The following is a 21,403-nucleotide window of genomic DNA, read 5'->3' on the forward strand; positions in this document are numbered from 1 at the left end:
TTTCAATATCCTAAGAGGGTTAGTGTGTCCTGGCATCAAGTTTCGAATAACGAATAACAATGGAACAGTGTAGGTAGTGACATCGTTTCCTGGAAATACTGCATGTCGTTATGCCATTTCTTTGTATTCATTTTCCATGAACATCGGTCTCAGCATCTTTGACAAGTAGAGCGTCACGAGAATACATTTGTCCCCTCGTCATTGTTCATGAAAAGTATTTGAAACTCAAGTGCTTTGTCTCACGAATCAACTCTACCTGAAAGACCCAGTCGAAGTTATAAACCCCCCTTTTTCGCCTACTACCTTGACCAAATAAACCACATCATGAACATATTCTTTTCCCACGCCATATCTCAATAACATTGTCTCAAAATGGGCCGAAAAAGCAGAAGACCTATGTCTCACGTCCCAGAACGCGAGATTGAATACGAAGCCCAAAGTCGCCAGTCCAGTGTAGAGAGCTGGAAAGCCCGCTACGACGAAATGCTAGACATCGTACTGATGGAAACGCAAGAAGAAAAGGACGCCGCCATGGCGAAGATAGAAGTTGGCAAGAACTCGTATGTTGATTCTCTTCGGAATAAAAGTTCTAGATGCGGGTTCGATGGAACTATGGAGTCCACGATATCTGGAGTCGTGGGGGATACAATTTCTGGGGCCATGGATGCGACTTCTGGGCTTGGGATTATTGAGGAGAAGCAAGAGGAGGTGCGTGTGGCTGTAAAGCGACCGCGGCGGAACAGGAAGAAAAGGAAGGTCGGTTGTTTGGTGGATAGAGGGTTGGTTGTTCCTCGGGCTGAAGAAGCGATGGATTCTATTTCTGCGTCTCTGGCAGGCGTTGTTGGGCCAGTGTTGGGTGCTTGGAATCTTCTGTTTAGTCCGAGGTTTCATTTGATTTTGGAGATTTTCACTGCTTTTGCTGTCGCTGTTTCGGTTTGGCTTGGTGGGGATGAATTGCCAATTAGGCTTGGGGTGCTTGGGATTGGATTAGCTGTTCATGGGGTCCTCAGTTTGAAGTAGATGTGTGAGCGACAAGATGTGGGAAGGTCCTTATAGTGAAATGCCGTTTGGATAAGGGTAGAGACGGTTGGGTCGGGAAGTAGATTATTGTCAGAGCTGAGAATTCACCCTAGACCAAATATTATACAATTTCCACGCCAGGAGGTATCTATGTCCATTCATGAGATAAGTTAACAAAACGGCCACTTCTCGACAGCCCAAACAAACGCGATCATGCAGCCGCTTTTGAGGCCGCCTCGGCTTCTGCTTCAGCCTTCATCTCGCGCTCCAGTGCGGCGAAATCGCCCTTGAAAGCATCACGGACCGGATCGAGTCGAACATCCCAGACGTCCTCACTGCTAGGACCAGTCTTCCACTTGATGGCCTTCTTCTGGTTGTGAGCGCGGATGGCCTTTTTGCGCAATTCATCTCCCCAGCCACGGGTCTTCATGCAGAGCCAGAAGTTGTCCCAGTGCTCGCTGCATGAGCGCATTTCACCATACCGGTAAACGTTCACGAATTGGCCACCAAAGGACTGGCAGAAGAAGGCGTAGTCGAACGCTGTGCGGCAAGACATTTCGTCCGGGTAGAGAGATTCTTCGGCGATGGGGGAGGTAGGTTCTGAGGGAGTCGCGTCACTGTTCAGGAGCGCATTGGATTTGCTCGGGTTCTTCTCTGCTTCTTGGAGACTGGCGAAGAGCTGATTAAATTCAAAATCAGCTTGTTCGGCCGGGGTCATCTTCTTTGTCGGCGGTGCATTCGGAGACGCTGGTTCGGGAGGGTTTGTATTTGAGGGTGGTTTCGATGTGTCTTCAGGTTCGCCCTTTTGAGGACCAGATGCCCACAGCCAGCCCATGATTGCGTTGGCGATTCTTTGAATCGAGTGCTATTTTGTCAAGTCCGACACTGACAACGCGGTTTTCTGATAATATCACGTGCCAAAGATCGTCCCCGATAAGATGATCGCGCGACGTCATTACTGGCTCCGAGCAATTGAATCCTGTTCTTCTCACACTTGTTCCTGACGATATGAGTACCCCTTGATATGCAGCGAGTATATTTTGCGAGAGCAGCTTCGACTGCGCGGGCGACTCCGCTGCGCTGTAATACCACCAATCTGCATACTCATGGTCTGGGGTGGAGATCAGCGCCGCTTTGGAGACGCTCGCCAGTCGGTGCACGTTCAACGTCGTCGATTCAGTCTGGACATATCAAGCTCGAAGAAAATGAGGGCCTTCTCTACGTGAATAGTGTGTATCAGAATATTGGGGGAAATCGCGCTTCATCGTTGCTAAACAGCTCTAGACATCTTTCCCCAGCGACTCCAGTGGTTCCTGCGGGGTCCCCTCAGCCATATCCAACCTCTTGAAGGAATCTTAAAGAGAATAAACAATCCCGATTACGCTGCATCGGATCCCAAGCGGATCGCCGAGCGGGCACTGCCAAAGGAATTAGACCTTGAAATCAAAGAAGTCGTGACTCGCTACAAAGAAGGTGGTGCATTTGTCAAGTATGCACGGAGCCCCGGTGTCAGCGACGAGGAAGTCAAAGTCGCGGCGCAGAATTACATTGCGAAGAACCCCATCAGGCCCTGGTTCAACCCATTTCAAACCGCCAATGCAGATCTAGTACGTGGACGACCCTGGATTGAGGATCTTTATCGACTTCCCAGCCAAACCTTGAGAGTAGAGTTCCTGCCCAATTCGACAGAGGGCCCTGCTAGGGAATTAACTCAAGAAGCACTGTATTCTCTTTTCCGTCCCTTTGGAAAACTACTGGATATTCAGCCACAACCCTCTGATTCCAAGATCGAACCGAGGTACGCCACTTTACGATTCAGTCGACCCCGATTCGCAGTGATGGCAAAGAATTGCATGCACGGGTATGCCGCTTTTGAAGAAGAGGGCGGCGGCAAGACTGGCACTAGGTTCAAAATCAACTATGAGCGCAAGATCAAGTTCTCCATGATCAAGGATTGGATCTTCACCCACCCCAGACTTGTGATCCCCGCAGTAGCAGCTCTGGTTGCCACTATTACGGTCATCATATTCGACCCTATCAGGACCTTCTTCATCAAGATGAAGATCAAGTCCTCTCTCCACAACGAGGATAACGCGGCTTTGCAGTGGATTCGCAGGCAAGCGGACAAGGCCAACATGCTGTATTTTGGACGGCGTAAAGCGGATCCTCGGGGTCTATCTGCCATCTGGGAAGATCGTCAGAAGGACATCAGCCAGCTGCAAGCTTGGCTGACTGAGACGGCGGAGACATTCATCGTCCTTCATGGTCCCCGCGGCTCTGGAAAGCGAGAGCTTGTCTTGGAGCAGGTGCTGAAGGATCACAACTACAAAATCGTTATCGACTGTAAACAAATCCAGGATGCTCGCGGCGACACTGCCAAGATATCTCGAGCAGCTGCACAGGTTGGCTACAGACCGATCTTCTCCTGGATGAATAGTATCAGCAGTTTCATTGACCTGGCGGCGCAAGGAATGATTGGTACCAAGGCTGGTTTCTCAGAGACTCTCGATGCACAGCTCAGCAAGATTTGGCAAAACACAGCAGTTGCCATGAAGCGAGTCGCATTGGATGGCAGGATGAAGGACGACAAGGATGCCAACCTGAGCGAGGATGAGTATCTCGAAGCACACCCGGAGAGGAGACCTGTCGTGGTCATTGACAATTTCGTCTATAATGCTGAAGATAGTGTCGTACTGGACAAGCTTACCGAATGGGCCGCTAGCCTGACTTCGGCAAACATTGCCCATGTCATATTCTTGACCACTGATTCATCCTTCGCGAAGCCTCTCAGCAAAGCCCTTCCGAACCAGGTATTCCGCACTATCAGCCTCGGTGACTGTTCGCTTGATGTAGGTCGCCGCTTTGTGATGAACCATCTGGAAGCTGGGTCCACAGAAGATGCGAAAAGCCCATCTCAGAATGAGAAGCAGTCCCTCGATGGTTTGGATGACTGTATAAGGGTTTTGGGTGGCAGGGTCACTGACCTGGAGTTCATGGCTCATCGGATCGAGGCTGGAGAGACCCCTCAAGGTTTGTTTATTCTTTATCCACCGAGATAAATCGTCATTTACTAAACCTTATAATAGCCGCCGTGGACCGAATCGTTGACCAGTCCGCCTCAGAGATCATGAAGATCTTCATTCTGGGAGGTGATTCAGCCTCACCCCAATGGTCACGCGAGCAGGCGTGGCACCTCATCAAATCAATCGCACGTTCCAAGGACGGCGCCCTGCTGTATAACAAGGTCCTCCTTTCCGATCTGTTCAAACGCGATGGCGAAGCAACCCTCCGAGCCCTGGAGCAAGCCGAGCTCATCGCTATCGGGTCCGAGCGAGGCTTCCCACGATGGATTAAACCCGGCAAGCCCGTCTACCGAGCTGCATTCCAGCGTCTCACGGAGAATAAGACTCTAGAGGGCCGCCTGGATCTGATGATTCTTGCACAGCTGATTAGTGACGAGAACAAGAGTATCGGCAAGTATGAGGAGGAGTTGCAGTTGCTCGGCTCGCTGCCCAAGTGTCCTTGGGAACTTACCTCGCGCCTCAAGTGGCTTCTGCGCAAAGTGCAAGGATCTCAGGAAAATATCCAGAAATACGAAACCCAGAGCGCTACCTTGAAGAAGATGTTACAAGGTGAGAAATAAGCAATGTGTTGATTTGTTCTACTCCGACTGAGGGACTTCTCACGAAGCATGCGGTTCAAGGCTCTGACTGTCTGATGTACATTTCCCACTCGAGTATTTGTGATTAAGCAGAGAAGCCAATTGTTCATACCCTTTTCATCGATTATAACCCCAGTCGAGTAGCATGTTTTGTAGAGTTTGTAAGGACAGAAACGCATCTCACCCGAGGCCAATGTGATGACTAAGCAGGTGTACCTCAGGCACGACGAATTTCTGCTAAGCCTCCCTTTCACAGCATCGGTCGTGAAGACCGAAAGATGAACTCTTTATCTCATTCATAATCGAATCACTACTTTCGATATATTCTGCATCATCTGCGGGCGCTGACTAGAATTTGGCCCAGTATCAGTGGGAATCACTGGGGCTGTTTCTATTTTCCTTCGCGTCCCCAACATGGAGCGACACACTACTTCACCCTCCAATTTAGTTCAGACTATCCGGGACTGCCTGTCTGGAATGACATGGACAGCATTCCTTGGAGTCTTGGTGTTTTCATGCATCGCTACACGCGTCATTAGCGGATTACAGAGCCGACAACGTGAATTTGACCTGAATGAGCCACGTACCTCACGATTGGCACCGTACTGGTTCCCTTGGATCGGACATGGATTGCAAATTGCCTGGAATCATCTCGGCCTCTTCAAATCTTTACGGTTAGTAACCTTTGAATACTAGAAATATTACAGCTGCTAAGTGCCATCTAGGGAATCCATGAATGAGCCTGTGTTTGGCATCTACCTTTGGGGCGAAAGCTACGATACAGTGGTATCACCATCGATGATAAACACTGTGATGTCTTCAAATGCATCAAATGCTCCTCTGCTCGACCAAGCTCTTCAAAATGTCTTTGGCGACCGCAGTCTTGTGCGCAGCTTGCAAGTGAACCGCGACCAGGAAACCAGTGACAATGTAGCTGAGTTTGTAAGCAAAGACTCATTTGCGACTGAAGTGTCAGCCCTCATCACCAAGTACTTGCAAAATAATGTTTCAAACTTTGTCACATTCTCTCGCAGCCCTGTTGACATGCCCGCTTGGGAACGTGATAGCGATGTGACAATGTCGGAGGAAGACAACTCGGTCTGCGAAGTGAAGCTTTATGAGCTCGTGCGGAACTTTATGGGCCACAATCTTACAACCTTGCTGATGGGCGAGGCCTTTCTGGAAAATTTCCCCATGTTCCTGGGAGACCTATGGACACTGGACAGAAACTATGTCCCATTGTTTGTTGGAGCTCGTCGCTGGGTTCCCAGCCCCGGAGTGTCATCGGGATTCGCTGCACGGGACCGGCTCATTCATGTCATGTCGGTCTTTTACCGCGCATTCTCAGCCTTTGATGATGGCATTGACCCAGGGATTGAACTTCGTGACCTCGATGATGTTTCCGAGTTGGTAAAGCAGAGAATGCGGACCTTTCGGAGATTGAATTTGTCTCCTAGAGCGAGCGCGGCGGGTAATTTGTCTCTGTATTGGGACATTGTTGAACACACCACGAAGATAACCTTCTGGATGATTGTCCACATCTTTGCGGATAGCGCGCTTCTGAAAGAAATTCGCACCGAAATCGCCTCCTGCGTGAAAAGTATTCGGCTCAGCCGCGAAGAGACCGGCTTTCCCTTTGATGAGCCTCCCAAACTCGATCTCGATCTCGAAAAATTACTTGTTTCATGCCCAATGTTCAAAGCATGCTACTACGAGACCCTTCGCATGCACTCGGCAGGAATCTCGCTCAGGAAGTTGAATTCAGACCTGACTCTCACCGAGTCGAAAGAAGATGCAAGTGAACCTCGCACATACAAGCTTTGCAACGGCAAGAAGGTCATCATGCCGCACGGCGTGTATTACAATGATCCCCAGCGCTTCTCCAACCCAGGCCAGTACGATCCGCTACGCTTCATCGTGACCGAACCTACAACCGGTGCCAACCAAGTTAATGCAGACCCGATTGCTCCTTTCGCGGACGGTCTGTACGGCTCAAAACACAACAATTTCACGGAGCGGGTCATCCTTGGCTTTACCGCGTCTATCATATCGATGTGGGACATCCAATCGGCGAGTGAGAAGGAGCTCGCAGTGCCCCCGCACAGGACAACCTGGGGCGCGTTCCACCCAGCAAAGGACATCAAGGTGAAGTTGAAGCCGATGGTATAAGTCGTGAGTTTATGGACTAGTTTGTATTTTCGTATCATTGCATGTTTCTATAGAAAGCGTTGGGGCCTCTTTGCCGTTGAAAGATACCTTCCAATTTAAGTGGCATCTGCTGGCCTCAGGCCTCGTGGATAGCCCTTGTTCACCGTGAACTGACTAGAATACGAATAATATTGACGCATTGACAGCCGCGGAGGAGTTAAACTAAGGCCAGGTGGACCCCTAGGACGGAATAATATCCGGTCGGGGTTGAGCCGATGACACCATCCACTCAACGAGTGAAAATAAATAAGCCTGTCTTCATCCGGTACTAAATGGCTCAATTAAGATAGAAATTTCATGTCTTCCAAAATGACGGGGAACGAAGCAGAGCCTAACCAAGACTACGATCTCGACATTCCAATCAACTCAACCTCCGGACTTCGCCAAGGTCTAACCTCGTACGGCGACGCCCACTTTTCTCTATTCCTACGCAAAGTATTCATCAAAGCACTTGGATACTCCGAGGATTCTCTCTCAAGACCCATTATCGGTATCATCAATACATTCTCCGGCTTCAATCCATGCCATGCCAATGTACCGCAGCTTATTGAGGCCGCCAAGCGGGGCGTGCAGCTTAATGGAGGGCTGGCAATTGAATTCCCGACCATCAGTGTTGCCGAGTCGTTCTCGCATCCGACTAGTATGTTCCTGCGGAATTTGATGAGTATGGACACGGAGGAGATGATTAAGGCGCAACCATTGGATGCTTGCATTATGATTGGAGGTGAGCATCTGTCCTTGATGAGGACGGGATATGAGCAATGGGGTAGGCGGCTGATTTCTTCTAGGATGTGACAAGACGGTTCCTGCACAGCTGATGGGTGGGATCTCTGCCAATAAACCCATCCTCCCTCTTATCACTGGCCCTATGCTTCCAGGTAGTCATCGTGGGAAAAGAATCGGTGCATGCACTGACTGTCGCAACAACTGGGCTGCTTTTAGAGCTGGTGAAATTGATGTTGAGGAGATTTCGGCTATCAATGAAGAGCTTGCTCCTACGGTGGGTGCCTCCCCAGGCGAGCTGGAATCAATCCAAGCTAATGAAAGCTCATAGATTGGAACTTGCGGTGTCATGGGAACTGCGAGCACGATGGCCTGCATCACTGCAGCGCTAGGAATGATGCCTCTCCGAGGTGCATCTGCTCCAGCAGTATCATCTGCTCGACTAAGAATTGCAGAAGAGACTGGTGCAAACGCTGTGGCAGTAGCCAAAGCGGCAAGAAAGCCACAAGAAGTTTTGAGCAAGGAATCCTTCTTGAATGCCATCACGGTACTTCAAGCGATTGGAGGGTCCACGAACGCAGTAGTTCATCTGCTAGCTATTGCAAACCGACACCCCGATCTCCAAGGTGTCATAACATTGCAGACATTTGAAGAAATTGGAAAGAAGACCCCGCTTCTGATTGATCTCAAGCCCAGCGGAGATAATTATATGAATGATTTCCACAATGCCGGTGGCATGTTGGCGCTTCTGCAAGTCCTTCGACCGCTGCTTCATTTGTCCGCCCAGACTATCAGCGGCCAGACACTGGGTGAGGTCTTGGATGCGTCGAAATCGAAGCTCTCATTCGCACAGGATATCATTCGACCGCTTTCGAATCCTCTTCACCCGTCGTCTTCTCTGGCTATTCTTTATGGCAACCTCGCGCCAAATGGAGCTGTGATCAAAGCATCTGCTTCAAAGGATCGATCTCTCCTCTCACACACTGGATCGGCTGTTGTATTCGAGAATTCTGCAGACCTAGCTCTACGGATTGATGACCCGGATCTTCCTGTGACAAGGGACAACGTGTTAGTGCTCAAAGGCATCGGCCCAATCGGAAACCCGGGGATGCCAGAAGCAGGTTTAATTCCAATACCCAAAAAGCTAGCTGCTGCTGGCGTCAAGGATATGCTGCGATTATCGGATGGTCGGATGTCAGGTACTGCAGGAGGTACCATCGTACTGCACATTTCACCGGAGGCGGCGGTACCCGATTCTCCGTTCGGGATTGTTGAGACCGGAGACTTGATTATCTGCGACATTGAAAACCGTAGGCTTCATCTTAACATCTCAGATGATGTATTGCAAGCTCGTATCTCACAGAGAAAGCAAGTTTTGCAGAGTGGGGGTGGTCCGGTACAGTCGAGGAAGCAGCGCAGAGGATATCGCGGGTTGTATGAGCGGTCAGTAAACCAGGCGCATGAAGGCACTGACTTCGATTTCCTCACAGCCGGAGGTGCAAGTATCTGAAGTCCGTACATAGTCACAAATTACAAGGAACTCTTAAAGTGCCCAGAGGAGTAGTCATACCGGACCAGAAATATGATAAAGTCGGATCTGAACAGTCGGCTGTGACTTCATTTTTCAGAAGTATTCAAATTTTATTCCAAGTACCAAGATCGGGAAACAAAGAGATCTAACAGGTATCTTTGGAGATGCCCCGAAAGATGTTGAGTATAGGCTCATCTGGATTATCTTGACCCATAAAGGGACTTGCCCTGAGCCCTAACCCGATTAGGCTAAATCCCTTGCGCGTCAGCGACGCGTCTCCGACATGGAGCATTGATGCTCCAGACTATTCTATCTCGAATTCCACTCGCGCCATGAGCTCTGACGCCATTCGCCCTCGTGGCCGGCCGGCTCGTAAGTCTTGTTCCTAAATTTCACGGTCCCGTTCCTGCTAACATGCGACTGCGATGTAGACCCTCCGGGCCCGACAGTATTGGCATACACCCCCGACGGCCGACGAGTCATTACCGGTGGATCAAATCAAGCGATTCGTATCTATACGGTCGGCGAGGATGGTGAACCAAAAACAGTGGACGGAGCCATTGATGGACACTGTGCAATTGGCGCCACGAATACATGCTTTCTCATGGGCGCGGAAGATGGAACGGTCTGGCAGTACGACGCCGTGACTGGTCAGCAGGGCCTCTTGCTACTACGATGCGCATTGCCGATTCGAGATATTGCGGTGTCTAGAGATGGCGAGTGGGCCGCAGTGGCCAGCGAGTAAGTTGAAGCATCATGGGAGACTAGGAGGACGAAAGCTGACATGACGATGCAGCGAGCTTTCGGTCAAGATTGTCAAGATAGATGACATGACTCAGACGAAATACCTCCGGGAACAAGAGAAAGGGGCAAAGCACGTCGCATTCGACCCCAATGGCCGTTACGTGGCTGTTTCCGACATTAACGGCAAACTCTACATCTATTCTCTGAACGAGGAAGAGCCAGAGCTGGTGCGCAAACTTGACGGTGTCATCCAGGCACTTGAGCCGGAAAAGGAGGCGACGTCCAAAGCTGTGTGGCACCCCGACGGCACCGCATTTGCCGTGGCAGAAGCAACCAGGGATATTTCCATCTACTCAATTTCGGAGTGGAAGAAGGAGAAGTCTTTTGCTGGAGGACACACGGGCGACATCACTGCTCTGAGCTGGTCCCCAAATGGAGCGCTTCTGGCATCTGCGGGCGCCGATGGGCAGATTGTGCTTTGGGAAAGCAAGACACAGAAGATCCTTCAGCACTTCGAATTTGCCAACGTTATCAACATTGCGTGGCACCCAAACAAGAACTCCCTGTCATTTACCAACTCGGATGGAGAGCTCTTCATTTATGACAACTTTGTTCCTAGGGATCAGGAGGCTCAGCTCGCAAAGCCTCTGCAAGCAGCTCCCATCTTTCCCGGTCCCTTGACCGAGATCTCTACCAACGCTAGACAGACGTTGGCTGACCGATCTCGGGATGCAATCAAGCGTGCGGCACGAGCAGGCACCCCCGACTCCTTGGATGATATTCTAGGCGAAGATGAGGAGATGGCTGACTTTGTCGAGGATGACGATGGAGCTGGATACGCCGAAGAGCTCAATGCATTCGGGAAGCGGCCCAATGGTCACCTGGATGCAATCGATGGCCCAGAGAGCAAGAGGGCTTTCTCAGGCTCTGTGCAGGTCAAAGCTCACCCACCTCTCCAGCCCGGCAGTACACCATGGGCAGGCAATCGACGATATCTCTGTATGTGTCGTTCACAGGAATTGAAGATTCTTTGCTAATCTTACTAGGTTTGAATCTGACTGGTGCTGTCTGGACTGTTGACCAGGAGACACATCATACCGTGACTGTCGAGTTTTATGACCGAGAGGCCCACAGGGACTTTCATTTCACAGACCCATATCAATATGACAAGGCCTGCCTTAGTGAGTTCGCAGCAGCGTGTCTAGTGCATTTTCTTTTTTCTAATATGAGGCAGACGAAAACGGTACGCTTTTCTCCAATAATCCCGAAGATGGCCCTGCTTCAATCTTCTACCGACCACACGAGACATGGACAACGCGAGCGGACTGGCGGACCACCTTGCCAGAAGGCGAGGCAGTTCGAGGTATGTCTAGTTGCAAGTTACAGAATTCCTAAATACTAACTATTGTTATAAGCTTTGGCACTCAGCGAATCTTACATTGTCGCTATCACATCAAAGGACTATGTGCGGGTCTATACACTCTTTGGAACACCTTTCCGAGTGTACCGACAAAAGAGCCAGGCCGTGACATGCTCTGCTTGGCGGGATTATATCATGACCATTGGCAATGGTCCTGTGTCAGCTGATGGCCGACAGACCACTTTGCAATACACAATTGAGAATGTCAAGCGTGACGAGATCTGCCAAAATGAAGATGTGGTCGCCCTTCCATCAGGAGCTCAACTTCAGAGTGTCTTCTTCTCTGACATGGGAGTACGTCAATCTCCAAAACTATTCTGAAGACAGGTGCTAACTCCCACAGGATCCTTGCATTTATGACACAACAGGCACCCTTTTGGTGCTGCAGCACTGGCGCACGACTGGCCAGGCACGGTGGGTGCCTCTTCTGGACACCAAGCGACTCGCCCGTCTTGCCGGCGGCCGCAAAGAAGAGACATACTGGCCCGTGGCTGTTGCCCAGGACAAGTTCCACTGCATCATTCTCAAGGGTGGTGACAAAAACCCATACTTCCCCCGGCCGCTACTCAGCGAGTTCGATTTCCAGCTCCCTATCTCCAGTAAATCGGTGAATGAGTCGAACGATGATGCCGCCGCTGGGAACGAAGTCTCCCGTTTCGAGGAAACATTTGTGCGCGGTAGTGTTCTTCTGTCACTCTTCCGCGACCTGCTGGCTTCGACCAACGCAACCTCGTCTCAACGAACCGAGTTGGCGCGCAAGGAGCTGGATATCGACAAGACGCTGCTGCAAATGCTGGCCATTGAATGCAGAGAAGGCGAAGACCGTGGTATGAAGGCATTAGAACTCGTGAATCTGATGACCGACCGGAATGGCAAGATGATTGAGGCAGCGGCCAAGGTCGCTCAACGCTATGGACGTGGCGTGTTGGAAGACAAGATCCGAGATCTGGCTGAACGACGCGTGATGGGCATGGGTGATGATGACGAACTGGCTTGAAGGAGGAATGGGTTTCGGGGGGGAAATACCACGTACATTAGTGACTATGCATTTTTTTTTCTATTGGAGTTATGAAACCTACGAGCTCTTGACATGGCGATATTTTGGAAGTTAAACACATTGTATCCATGTGGCCTCCGATTGGTCCGTCGCTAGCCGGGAGGCGCAGACGACTCTACGACTCTTGTAAGTCCAACTTCCAACTTCCAACTTCCTACTTCCTACTTCCTACTTCCTACTTCCTACTTCCTTCTTCCTACTCTCAACTTTCACTTCTCGCTTCCTCCAGCCTCTCATGACATGACAACTGCGCTCACCGTGCACAGGGCAGAATGCCAGCATCGCACCCGCGTCTCCACCTGGCGTTGAAGCCGAGTGCGGTTCGCCCGTTCACGCACTCCCGGCAACGATCATTAGCTCATCCGCGTCATGGCATCTTGAAAGAGCCCTGGCTGCCTTCACCGTCATTGAGGTCATTTCCTGCCGCCTTTTTCTCGCCAACTCGGATTCGCGATCATTTCGACGGATTAAGTGAGGGGCCTCAGAATGAACACAAACCGCCAGACGAGCGCATCCTGAAGCTCGGAAAGAGTAAGTTTGCGCACCTCAATAACGTCTTGCGCATCACGAACGGACCGATTGATTACTGTGATTGCTACAGCTCTACGCACACTCTCCCCTCTCCTCCCAACAATACTGTACAATACTCTCCCAGCCGAGATCCTCGCGCCAAGCGTCAACTTGCACCTTTTCCCCTCCACGCACCAACACCTCCCCACCGTCAAGGGTCGCACGCTCTATCGCGCAGCACTATGGACCGTCCCTGTCGCATGGAGCAGCGTCCCGCTCGTGGGAAACGTAAAGCTTCAAATCCTTAGTGAACGGATCGTACGAGCAGGGACCATTCTCGACCCAGAACGCGGTGATCAACACGATTGCGGCGACGAGCGACTAGTCGTACGATGGAAGACAGAACCGCGCACTGATAGCCGGCCCTTCCACGATACACCTACCAAAGGCCACCGCACGGAATCAACCGACAAGCTCCATCTCTCAACCTCAACGAACGGAACAAATAAGGGCCTGAGCGTGCTCCTCGGCGGCGAAGAACCGATCTTCAAACTCTCAAAGGAGGAACAATTCAGCGGGCTTTTCATCTTCTCCTTTGACGAGGAGGGGCGCATACTGTCGCATACCATTGAGCACGCGGACGAGGCAGAGGGATGGGACCGTACGTCCAAATTTGTGACGCTGACAGATTGGCTTATTGGAAAGGCGCGCGGGTCGCTTGATCCGGCGCCAAGTCCTGGCCTGGTCATGGAGTCGTGTGAGAACTATGGCTTGCCGTCGAGTGATACGCGGTATCGGCGGTCATGAACCGTCTTGAATCGTCTATGGCAGGCCCTTAGACCACACTAGCCCCTCATCACTCTTGATTCGCCTTACTCTGTATTATTATACCCTTGTCAAATATGCATAATGCAAGCACCTTTTTTCATTTCCAGGTACCACCTCATTCAGTAAAGCGGCTCCCGCGTGCCTTTCATCGCGGCTGCAGAACTAGCATCTCAGCTTCATGCCTGTAAGTCTTTAAAAGAGACATGGATAGTCGAGTTTCCAACGAGAATTTGTTTGATACTTTGCGTTGATGACGTTTCAATGTTATATCAGAGCCTGACAAAGGATGTTCAAGGATACGGATGAAAGGCATTCATGCAATGAGACAAAGACAGTTTCTGACCTCCCAAAAAGAAAGACTTACAATGAACCTCCCGTCACGGTATTGATGAAGCGTAGAATTTAAAGAGTGCTGTTAAAGCATTGAGCTTGATGGAACCATAGTACATTGACCAACTTTTTTAATGAAAAATACAAGAAGCCGAGATCACACTTGTCTCACACGAAGATTTGAACTCCTTAAGTACAGATGTTCATTCGACCCAAGATAATCCCCAAGATACTCATTTTCCTGGTTATTGTGATTTGTCATCCGTGTTGTTTCAAAGCTGTCATTTGAATGTCACTCTCTGCGTCATCCGTTCCTATTGATGTGAAGAGCATTAGCCAGAATTGTACATCGAATTTCCCCAGTTTCACATTCAAATCCCCGTTGCAAAGCTTTTAACTTGTTGATAAAAGTGACTGAACATGCATCTCTTGATACTGGGTGCGACCGGAAGAACTGGTGTCTTTGGATATCAATATGCTCTAGACCAAGGCTAGTCCGCATTCATTCAGTCGAAGGAAGTAGCTGATACTTTTTCCAGGTCACTCTGTCACGGCTTTGGTCCGAAATGTCGCTTCAATAGAACCACGCCAAAATATGACCGTCGTCGAAGGCTCTCCCTTGTCGGAGAAAGACATGGAGCGTGCCTTTGCGGCAGCAGGTGTACCTGTCGACGCAGTTGTCATATTTCTCAACCCATTACGTGCTTCCGGAAACCCATGGGCAAAATTCATCGGCCCTCCACGCCTGATCGCTGACTCGACAATCAATGCGGCTCGAACTTTACGGGCCCAGCAACCTTTGAAGGGATCTAAGCCTCGTCTAGTGATTATGAATGCTCTCGGTGTGGGCGAGAGTTACGGAGTCACGCCGTATCTCGCTCGGTTCATGATGAGCTACAGTAATGTGGGCAAAACGTATGAAGACCACAGCGCAGTCAATGATGAAATCGAAGGGAACTGCGGCGATGCGATCTCGTGGACACTTGCATTAGCCGTGGGGCTCAGCAGCGGTGGAATTGCACCCGTCAGATCCTTCGCATGCGATGAGAGCGGATCAAGTATGTTTATTACGCGTGAAAGCTGTGCAAGGTGGATGGTGGACGTGGCATCAGGAATGCTCGGGGATCAATTCAGCAATAAGAGAGTCATTGTGTCCAATTAGTGAGTTGTTTCTACGTATCCGGCGATTTGAAGGATCTCAATCTTTGAAGGAGCGAACTATAGGGAATATATGGAAGACTTTGTCGAGCTTTGGTAGCGTATGCTATTAGTCATTTCAAGCGTCCGTAAGAGAAAGCCCGTTTGAAAGAAGGGCCTTATTCCTACGTCAGAGGACAGATGAAGTCACAGTTGGGTGGTTCAAAAGACAGGTGTACCTCGAAATCTAAAGGTAGACTGACGGTAGCAAAGTGTCTAGCAGATCACTCGCCACTTGGACGATCCCAGAATCGCTACTGATTGAGAACCAAGCGCGCACTCTTGAACACCATATCCATCAAATAAATTTGCGGATTGTTACAGTAGAATTTCATATCCCTTCAAGGTATGTACCAACAAGCAATGCTATATCCCGTATTTCTCGGAGCATAGTGCTAGACCTTCATTTCATAACGTACAAGTCTCACATAAGAGCATCCAGACCTACTTACCCCAATACCGGTGTCCAGCACTGGCTTATAGACAAACATAGAACCCCTTTACTCCTTTTTCAAATGAACAGCAGGTGACTTCAAGAACCCAAAGACAGCAACCGAAACGATACACATTGCCCCGCCACCCACGGTATACGCAGCCTCACGCCCAGCCCACCAGAACAATGTACAGAACAGAATCGGTCCAGCAGCGCGTCCAGCCTGACCCCAGCCACGAAGACGGCCCATCACAGCACCACGGTCAGCGTCACGGGCTTCGAAACTACCCAGACTATTGAGGCTAGTAACAACCGTAGCGGTTGTCACAGCGAGAAGACCTCCCGCGGCATAGAGGCCCTTTGGCGTGGAAACGTGAGCTAGACAGAAGAATGACAATGCACAAGCAACGACACCAGCTCGCATGGTGACGAGTGGCGGTAGTCGACGAACGACCGTTCCCTGGAGTAGGGATGCAATCAGACCCATCAGAGAGAGTAGACGGCCGTTGAGGGCCGCGGGGCTGGTAGTTGATCCTGCGTAAAGAGTCGTCGTCAAGAAAGGCAGCGAGAACTCCAATCCCGAGAAAGGAAGCAGGAAGAGGAAATGAATTGCATTGAGAATCGCCGGATTATTGGTATATTCTCTCGGTGCCGTAGATTTGGCATTCCCCTCAATCTTGCTCTTGTCCTCGGTCTCGGTCTCCTGTGTCAGAGTCGTAAGGCGCGGATGCGTCTCGGGCAAACAAGCCCAAAGATACCCCGTCTCCAGCAGAATCAAAACAAGCGAGACAAGTGCAGCAGTGAGAAACGGATTCTCCGCGACAGTCTGAACGGTACTCAAGCCGGCACCGAGCAGCGGACCGAAAGTGAAGGCGATGCTGAAACAAGCTCCGACGAGCGCCATTGACGCGCCACGACGCGAATCATCGGTCACATCTGCAACGATGGCATTGGCTAATTGGACGTTTGCTTCACTGAGACCACCGACGACACGGCTGGCCAGGAACGTGCGGAAATCTGTTGCTGACACCCAGAGCGCCACGCTTGCCACATTACCGAGCATTGCTGTCAACAGGGCACGGCGGCGGCCATAGCGGTCGGAGAGATGTCCTATGACTGGAGCGGCGAACGCCTGGAGAAGGGAAAAGAGGGAGCCGAGGGCGCCGCCGAGGAGGACGATATCATAGCGGGAGTCGATGGGTTTAGCGAAGGAGTTCTTGTAGGCGTTGAGGTAGTGGAAGATGCGATTTAAGAGAGAGTCCGGCGAAGGATCTTGAGCGCGATAGAACGATAGTAAGGAGGGAAACAGTGGCAGGATGAAGGTGAAGGAGATCTGAATCCTTTAGCATGGTTGCGGGACAAAAGATGACTCGTCAACATTGCATACCAGATCTAGCAGCAGTGAGATCATCAACACCTTGAGGACCCGTTTACGTTGGGCGCCCGCGATGGCCATGATTGTGTGCTGACACCGGAGAAGAATGAATGGAAAATAGTTGGAAAGCGGAGATGTGGTCTTGTTCAGTCGATCAGATTCGCGATGACGAGGTAAATATGGAGTTGCAAGTGGAGCCAAAGCTAAGAACCCCTCGGCCGACGGTACTGCATTCGGTTTACATAACCACAAAATAGAATTATAGAATACATTGATATTGAAGTTTCTGAAGTCTGGGAATATGCACGCTCGAAACAAAACCAATGGCCACTTTTCGCAGTCCGGAAAAGAAAATTCGTTGCGTTCGTGATCCATACCACCTAGACAGCCGCATAGATCGTTGGCGCAGAGATGGAAATAGGCAATGAACAATGGATAATGAGCAAGTGATTACTCCAATTTACTCCTGCACTGCAGGAGTCGCTGCAGGAGAGCCATTGGCACCGCCGCGACGACCGCGGCCACGTCCACCCCGGCCTCGGTTCTCACGGCCGCGCTCGCCTCGTCCGCGTCCACCACGCGAGGCGTCTCCACGGCGAGGACCACCGCGTCCACGACCACGCCCATTGGAATGCCCCTTGCCTGCACTAGCATCTTCGGTTGTGGCATTGTGAGTGTCAGTGTTGGCGATGGTGGCCTGCAGGCCAGTCTCGGTCTCAGAGAGGTCACGAGGGACCTCGACCCAACTGTCCGTAGTGGCCGACGAAGCCAGGCCATTGGGATCGTAGGTGTTCTCGGCGACCTTGTTACCAGCATCGGAGATCAGAGTCTGGGAGGGAGGCGCATTGGAGTCAGGGTGGGCACGGGCGTCGGACGCGCTCACGGCAGCACTGACAGAGGTGTCTTGTAACTCGGTGAGGCCAGCGTTAGTCATAGTAGGGTCGGAGATGGGGGCGCTCTCGGCGGGAGCTTCAACGGCTTCGGTATCTTCGGGAGCATACTTGTTGGAAGCCTGCTTCACGTCTCCGTCTGAAGGAATGTCAGCGCGAGTCCATTCGCATACGTGAAAAATACTCACAAGTGAATTCCAAATCCGGACCCTCAACCGAGGGCACCTTGTCGTCAGCACCGTTAATCAACTTGAGCATAGAGTTGACGGCGTCCTGGTTTCCAGCGTACACCTGGAAGAGAACGCCCTCGAGAGCGCGACTCTCGAGAGACTCCTCCCCAGCGCGGCGGGAATTGGCTGCGGCGCACAGGAACTTGGTGAGAGTAAGCAATTGCTGGCGCAGCAGCCTTGAGGTAGCCTCTGTTGTATCGGCGACAGCGTTTGCGCGCACAGCCTCCAGCTCTTCATGGTGGATCTTCTCCAGCGCCGCCTTCTGGCTAGCCAGGCGCTCCTCGTATTGCGCAGCGAATTCCCTATAATGAGAAAACTGCTCCTCAATCTGCGCAACCTGAGCCTGCAGGGCGGGCTTCTTCAAGGCCTGGGCCTTTTGGTCAGCGTTGAGCTTCTTCTCCGCCACGAGCTCATCAAGGGATTTGCCAGGATTTTCGGCGATGATGGCGTCTGTCTTAGCGGTAGCATTCTGTGAAAGGGAAGCAATATGTTAGCACGTGCCAAAAGACCAAATGCATAAGATCAGGTCACATACCAGCTTCTTGACGGCATTGCGGAGGCTCCTATAGGCGCAATTAGTTAGCTTTCGCCAATTTCCAATGTGATCGCAGGGACCTACTTTTGCAGTTCCTTCAGGTAAGGGTGCTCTGTGCCATTCACATCGATCGCAGGGTTCTCGGCATCGGTCTTGGAAGTGCTCGAAGCTCGGGAGGGGTGCTCCTTAGAGACAGGCTGAGCGGCGGAGGCGGAAGCCATGATGGAATGTGGATGACACAGCGTTGTAAAGTTAAAAGCGGGAGGATTATGCTATGCAAAGAAAACAGCACAAGACAAAAGACTGCGCGCGATGTCTGGAAGGAAAGAAAATGATGGGGAGAAAGAAGGAGCTGAGGTGTAGAAGAATCGATGCGGGTGGAAGTCGTCCGAACCCTGTGAGTGGCCCACATCGCCTTCACCCACGACTACGCACATTCGCTCTAGGATTCTATCTTCTCATGGTTTGCATTTCCTGGGTATCATAATCACACTCTGTACGCCTATACGCCATGATCAAAACCCGTGTTTGAGGACTGCATCCGTCACGCGACCAAGTGTCCCTCACTTGCACGTAGAGACCAAACGCATCGCCTCACTCATCCCTGGAACTTGCGCAGGGTTTTCTAAGATCGAAGGACACAGTTAAGACGAAGAGCCCCTGGGCAGAACCACCCGAAGATGCAAGACGTACCTCGGTGACCTTGCGAACTGCATTCGCAGAAATGTTCTTTTCCCCCGACTTTCGCGATCGAATCGATGCCTCGCGCATTAACCTGGTGCCCGATTAGCTTATCGTTCTACCTCCGCTTGGCTTAGCTCGAACGCGCAAGGCCTGCGCTGGCAAAAGATCTCGAGGGGCAGGGGAATGGGCCGTACTCTTGCATAAAGAGCATGTAGTCGAGGAAAATCTGTCGGTGATGGCTGCGATCAGTCCATTGATTTGGAGCGCCTGCGCTGGCTGAGATGGACTCACGAGGATGTCGGCATTCTTGCTCACGCTCCGATTGGAGTGGGCCTTGACGATGCGCTTGACGGTGCCGCGTGGATATAGCTTCTGAGTAGCAGCCATGGCTGCTTGTGTATCTGTTCTAGTGTCGAGAGTTGAGAGCGTTGTTTACTTCCGAGCTCCAAAACGGGTGGGGATGAGAGTGCTTATGTAACGGCATTATCTCCGCATAATTCTAAGATTTAAAATCCCAGTAGTCAAATGTGCATGGATATCTCTAAGCTATGGTACAATTCAAAATGCTCTATTGAAATCTTCGACGGAGGACACGCCAGGCTGTGATGGCTGCTGCAGAGCCGATGGCCATGCGCCAGGCAAGGAAGACCCAGATCGCCACCCGCAGGCGCTGATAGTATCCCCGCAACAAGATGCCGACCGCATACGAGGTTCCATCCGGTGTGCGATCCGTGGGGCCATAATAGGTTCCAACACCAAGCCCACCAATGCCAACTTCATTGGGTTCATGGGTGGATTTTTCGGATGTAACGGGTTGCGCGACAGTCTCACTGTCCGCAGCGGTATCACTTGTGCGGGGGCCCAATTTCACCTGCAGCATGTTACGCTTTCGCAGGTGGTATGTTAAGATTCCACAGATTAGCTTCAGATCGGGGGCTGTGAATGTGGGGTATTGCCATAATTGCACGGCGGTATGAGGTGGAAGCATGTCCAAGAAATCGGCCAGAATCCCAAGAGTCAGTCCCCAGAGGAGCAGTGGTCTATCCCTATCACCAGAATCGGCTTGGTTACTCAAGCACCATGACTTGAACCTTTGCACCAACGACGGCTTAGGCGCTTGGTCTTCAGAGATCAAACCAGGGGCCGACGTACAACACTGCTGACTCTCTGACGGAGCTAGTCGCACGGCCGAGAATTGCATCCAGCCCATCAAAGATCGGATCGCAAGACGGCTCAGGAAACCTCCTTGACGGGCAAAGCGCTGGGACATATCCACGTATTCCACGGTACGGAGGGATGGGGATAGGAGGGCTCGAAGAGGAATCCAATGTGTCGATGCCACCTCGGTAGGCTGTAGCTTGAGCATCGGAGAGTCGCTACGGGTATATAGGAAGATGAACGGGGAGAGAACCATCAACCTAAAAAACATACATTAGCTTGGAAGAAAGAACACGACAGTCTTGACCATGGCACTCACGGCAATGCGCCCCAGCTAGCAGTGACCACGCGCTCGGGAAGATTGCCCACACTGATACAATCATCTGTGGTCAAATCCAGCCCAATCTCCTCCGAGGCTTCCCTAATTGCCGCAGCTTTATCATCCTCATCCTCAGGATCCCGCTTCCCGCCCGGCAACGCGACATGGCCGGTCCACCGGTCACCAACGCGCGATGCGCGCTTGATAAACAAAACCTCCGGTTCGCCATGCTGGACCCAGGATTGTGCGAAGAACTCAATTAGGCGCTCTTCTACGGGTAGCGAGGTGTCCAAAGTCCCGTTGATGTTCGGCCAATGTTCATAGGTCGGGCGAACACGGAGGATCAGGGCAACGGATGCGCGTTTCTTGCAGGTAGGAGGGTTGGGAACATGAGGGAATGGACGACGGTGTAAATTCGACAAGACATCATGAAGATGGTGAGACAGTCCCCTGGGCGGATGTTCCATCTTTTACTGTTTGGGGACGTACTATACCAGCAGCCCACCGCAATCCCGGGAGGAGTCGAGACCGCGAGCACAGACCAGTGCCC

General features: G+C 51.3%; 11 protein-coding genes across 11 annotated transcripts; 6 read left to right on the forward strand and 5 right to left on the reverse strand.

The window, feature by feature from the left end:
- Window positions 1–372: 372 nt before the first annotated feature.
- N7477_009281 (uncharacterized protein) lies at window positions 373–1,020 on the forward strand (the record flags this gene model as incomplete). The annotated part of the gene is made up of 1 exon (XM_056970942.1): window positions 373–1,020. The coding sequence occupies one exon, from the start codon at window positions 373–375 to the stop codon at window positions 1,018–1,020; it is 648 nt and encodes a 215-aa protein (XP_056817921.1).
- Window positions 1,021–1,231: 211 nt separating this feature from the next.
- Window positions 1,232–1,855, reverse strand: N7477_009282 (EMI1 family protein; the record flags this gene model as incomplete). The annotated part of the gene is made up of 1 exon (XM_056970943.1): window positions 1,232–1,855. One exon carries the CDS (start codon window positions 1,853–1,855, stop codon window positions 1,232–1,234), a length of 624 nt encoding a protein of 207 aa, XP_056817922.1.
- Window positions 1,856–2,050: 195 nt separating this feature from the next.
- yme2 (uncharacterized protein) lies at window positions 2,051–4,663 on the forward strand (the record flags this gene model as incomplete). The annotated part of the gene is made up of 3 exons (XM_056970944.1): window positions 2,051–2,249; window positions 2,305–4,050; window positions 4,107–4,663. Coding segments are annotated over 3 exons (2,502 nt in total), but the record flags the coding sequence as incomplete, so codon positions are not given.
- Window positions 4,664–5,095: 432 nt separating this feature from the next.
- N7477_009284 (uncharacterized protein) lies at window positions 5,096–6,850 on the forward strand (the record flags this gene model as incomplete). The annotated part of the gene is made up of 2 exons (XM_056970945.1): window positions 5,096–5,355; window positions 5,407–6,850. 2 exons carry the CDS (start codon window positions 5,096–5,098, stop codon window positions 6,848–6,850), a joined length of 1,704 nt encoding a protein of 567 aa, XP_056817924.1.
- A 348-nt stretch (window positions 6,851–7,198) lies between these two features.
- On the forward strand, window positions 7,199–12,304 carry N7477_009285 (uncharacterized protein; the record flags this gene model as incomplete). Its single annotated transcript, XM_056970946.1, has 10 exons — window positions 7,199–7,613; window positions 7,678–7,889; window positions 7,944–9,055; window positions 9,391–9,515; window positions 9,575–9,884; window positions 9,940–10,886; window positions 10,934–11,068; window positions 11,122–11,250; window positions 11,303–11,601; window positions 11,651–12,304. The coding sequence occupies 10 exons, from the start codon at window positions 7,199–7,201 to the stop codon at window positions 12,302–12,304; spliced, it is 4,338 nt and encodes a 1,445-aa protein (XP_056817925.1).
- A 332-nt stretch (window positions 12,305–12,636) lies between these two features.
- On the forward strand, window positions 12,637–13,681 carry N7477_009286 (uncharacterized protein; the record flags this gene model as incomplete). Its single annotated transcript, XM_056970947.1, has 2 exons — window positions 12,637–12,895; window positions 12,966–13,681. 2 exons carry the CDS (start codon window positions 12,637–12,639, stop codon window positions 13,679–13,681), a joined length of 975 nt encoding a protein of 324 aa, XP_056817926.1.
- A 946-nt stretch (window positions 13,682–14,627) lies between these two features.
- On the forward strand, window positions 14,628–15,194 carry N7477_009287 (uncharacterized protein; the record flags this gene model as incomplete). Its single annotated transcript, XM_056970948.1, has 1 exon — window positions 14,628–15,194. One exon carries the CDS (start codon window positions 14,628–14,630, stop codon window positions 15,192–15,194), a length of 567 nt encoding a protein of 188 aa, XP_056817927.1.
- A 535-nt stretch (window positions 15,195–15,729) lies between these two features.
- On the reverse strand, window positions 15,730–17,118 carry N7477_009288 (putative tetracycline transporter; the record flags this gene model as incomplete). Its single annotated transcript, XM_056970949.1, has 2 exons — window positions 15,730–16,995; window positions 17,050–17,118. 2 exons carry the CDS (start codon window positions 17,116–17,118, stop codon window positions 15,730–15,732), a joined length of 1,335 nt encoding a protein of 444 aa, XP_056817928.1.
- Window positions 17,119–17,497: 379 nt separating this feature from the next.
- On the reverse strand, window positions 17,498–18,913 carry N7477_009289 (uncharacterized protein; the record flags this gene model as incomplete). The annotated part of the gene is made up of 4 exons (XM_056970950.1): window positions 17,498–18,066; window positions 18,116–18,626; window positions 18,693–18,720; window positions 18,777–18,913. 4 exons carry the CDS (start codon window positions 18,911–18,913, stop codon window positions 17,498–17,500), a joined length of 1,245 nt encoding a protein of 414 aa, XP_056817929.1.
- Window positions 18,914–19,478: 565 nt separating this feature from the next.
- On the reverse strand, window positions 19,479–19,763 carry N7477_009290 (uncharacterized protein; the record flags this gene model as incomplete). The annotated part of the gene is made up of 1 exon (XM_056970951.1): window positions 19,479–19,763. The coding sequence occupies one exon, from the start codon at window positions 19,761–19,763 to the stop codon at window positions 19,479–19,481; it is 285 nt and encodes a 94-aa protein (XP_056817930.1).
- Window positions 19,764–19,944: 181 nt separating this feature from the next.
- Window positions 19,945–21,320, reverse strand: N7477_009291 (NUDIX hydrolase; the record flags this gene model as incomplete). Its single annotated transcript, XM_056970952.1, has 2 exons — window positions 19,945–20,794; window positions 20,854–21,320. 2 exons carry the CDS (start codon window positions 21,318–21,320, stop codon window positions 19,945–19,947), a joined length of 1,317 nt encoding a protein of 438 aa, XP_056817931.1.
- Window positions 21,321–21,403: the final 83 nt, after the last annotated feature.

Source organism: Penicillium maclennaniae, assembly GCF_028827695.1.
Source record: "Penicillium maclennaniae strain IBT 15551 chromosome Unknown utg000008l:1.0-3552695.0:1.0-3555053.0, whole genome shotgun sequence".
Lineage (NCBI taxonomy): Eukaryota > Fungi > Ascomycota > Eurotiomycetes > Eurotiales > Aspergillaceae > Penicillium > Penicillium maclennaniae.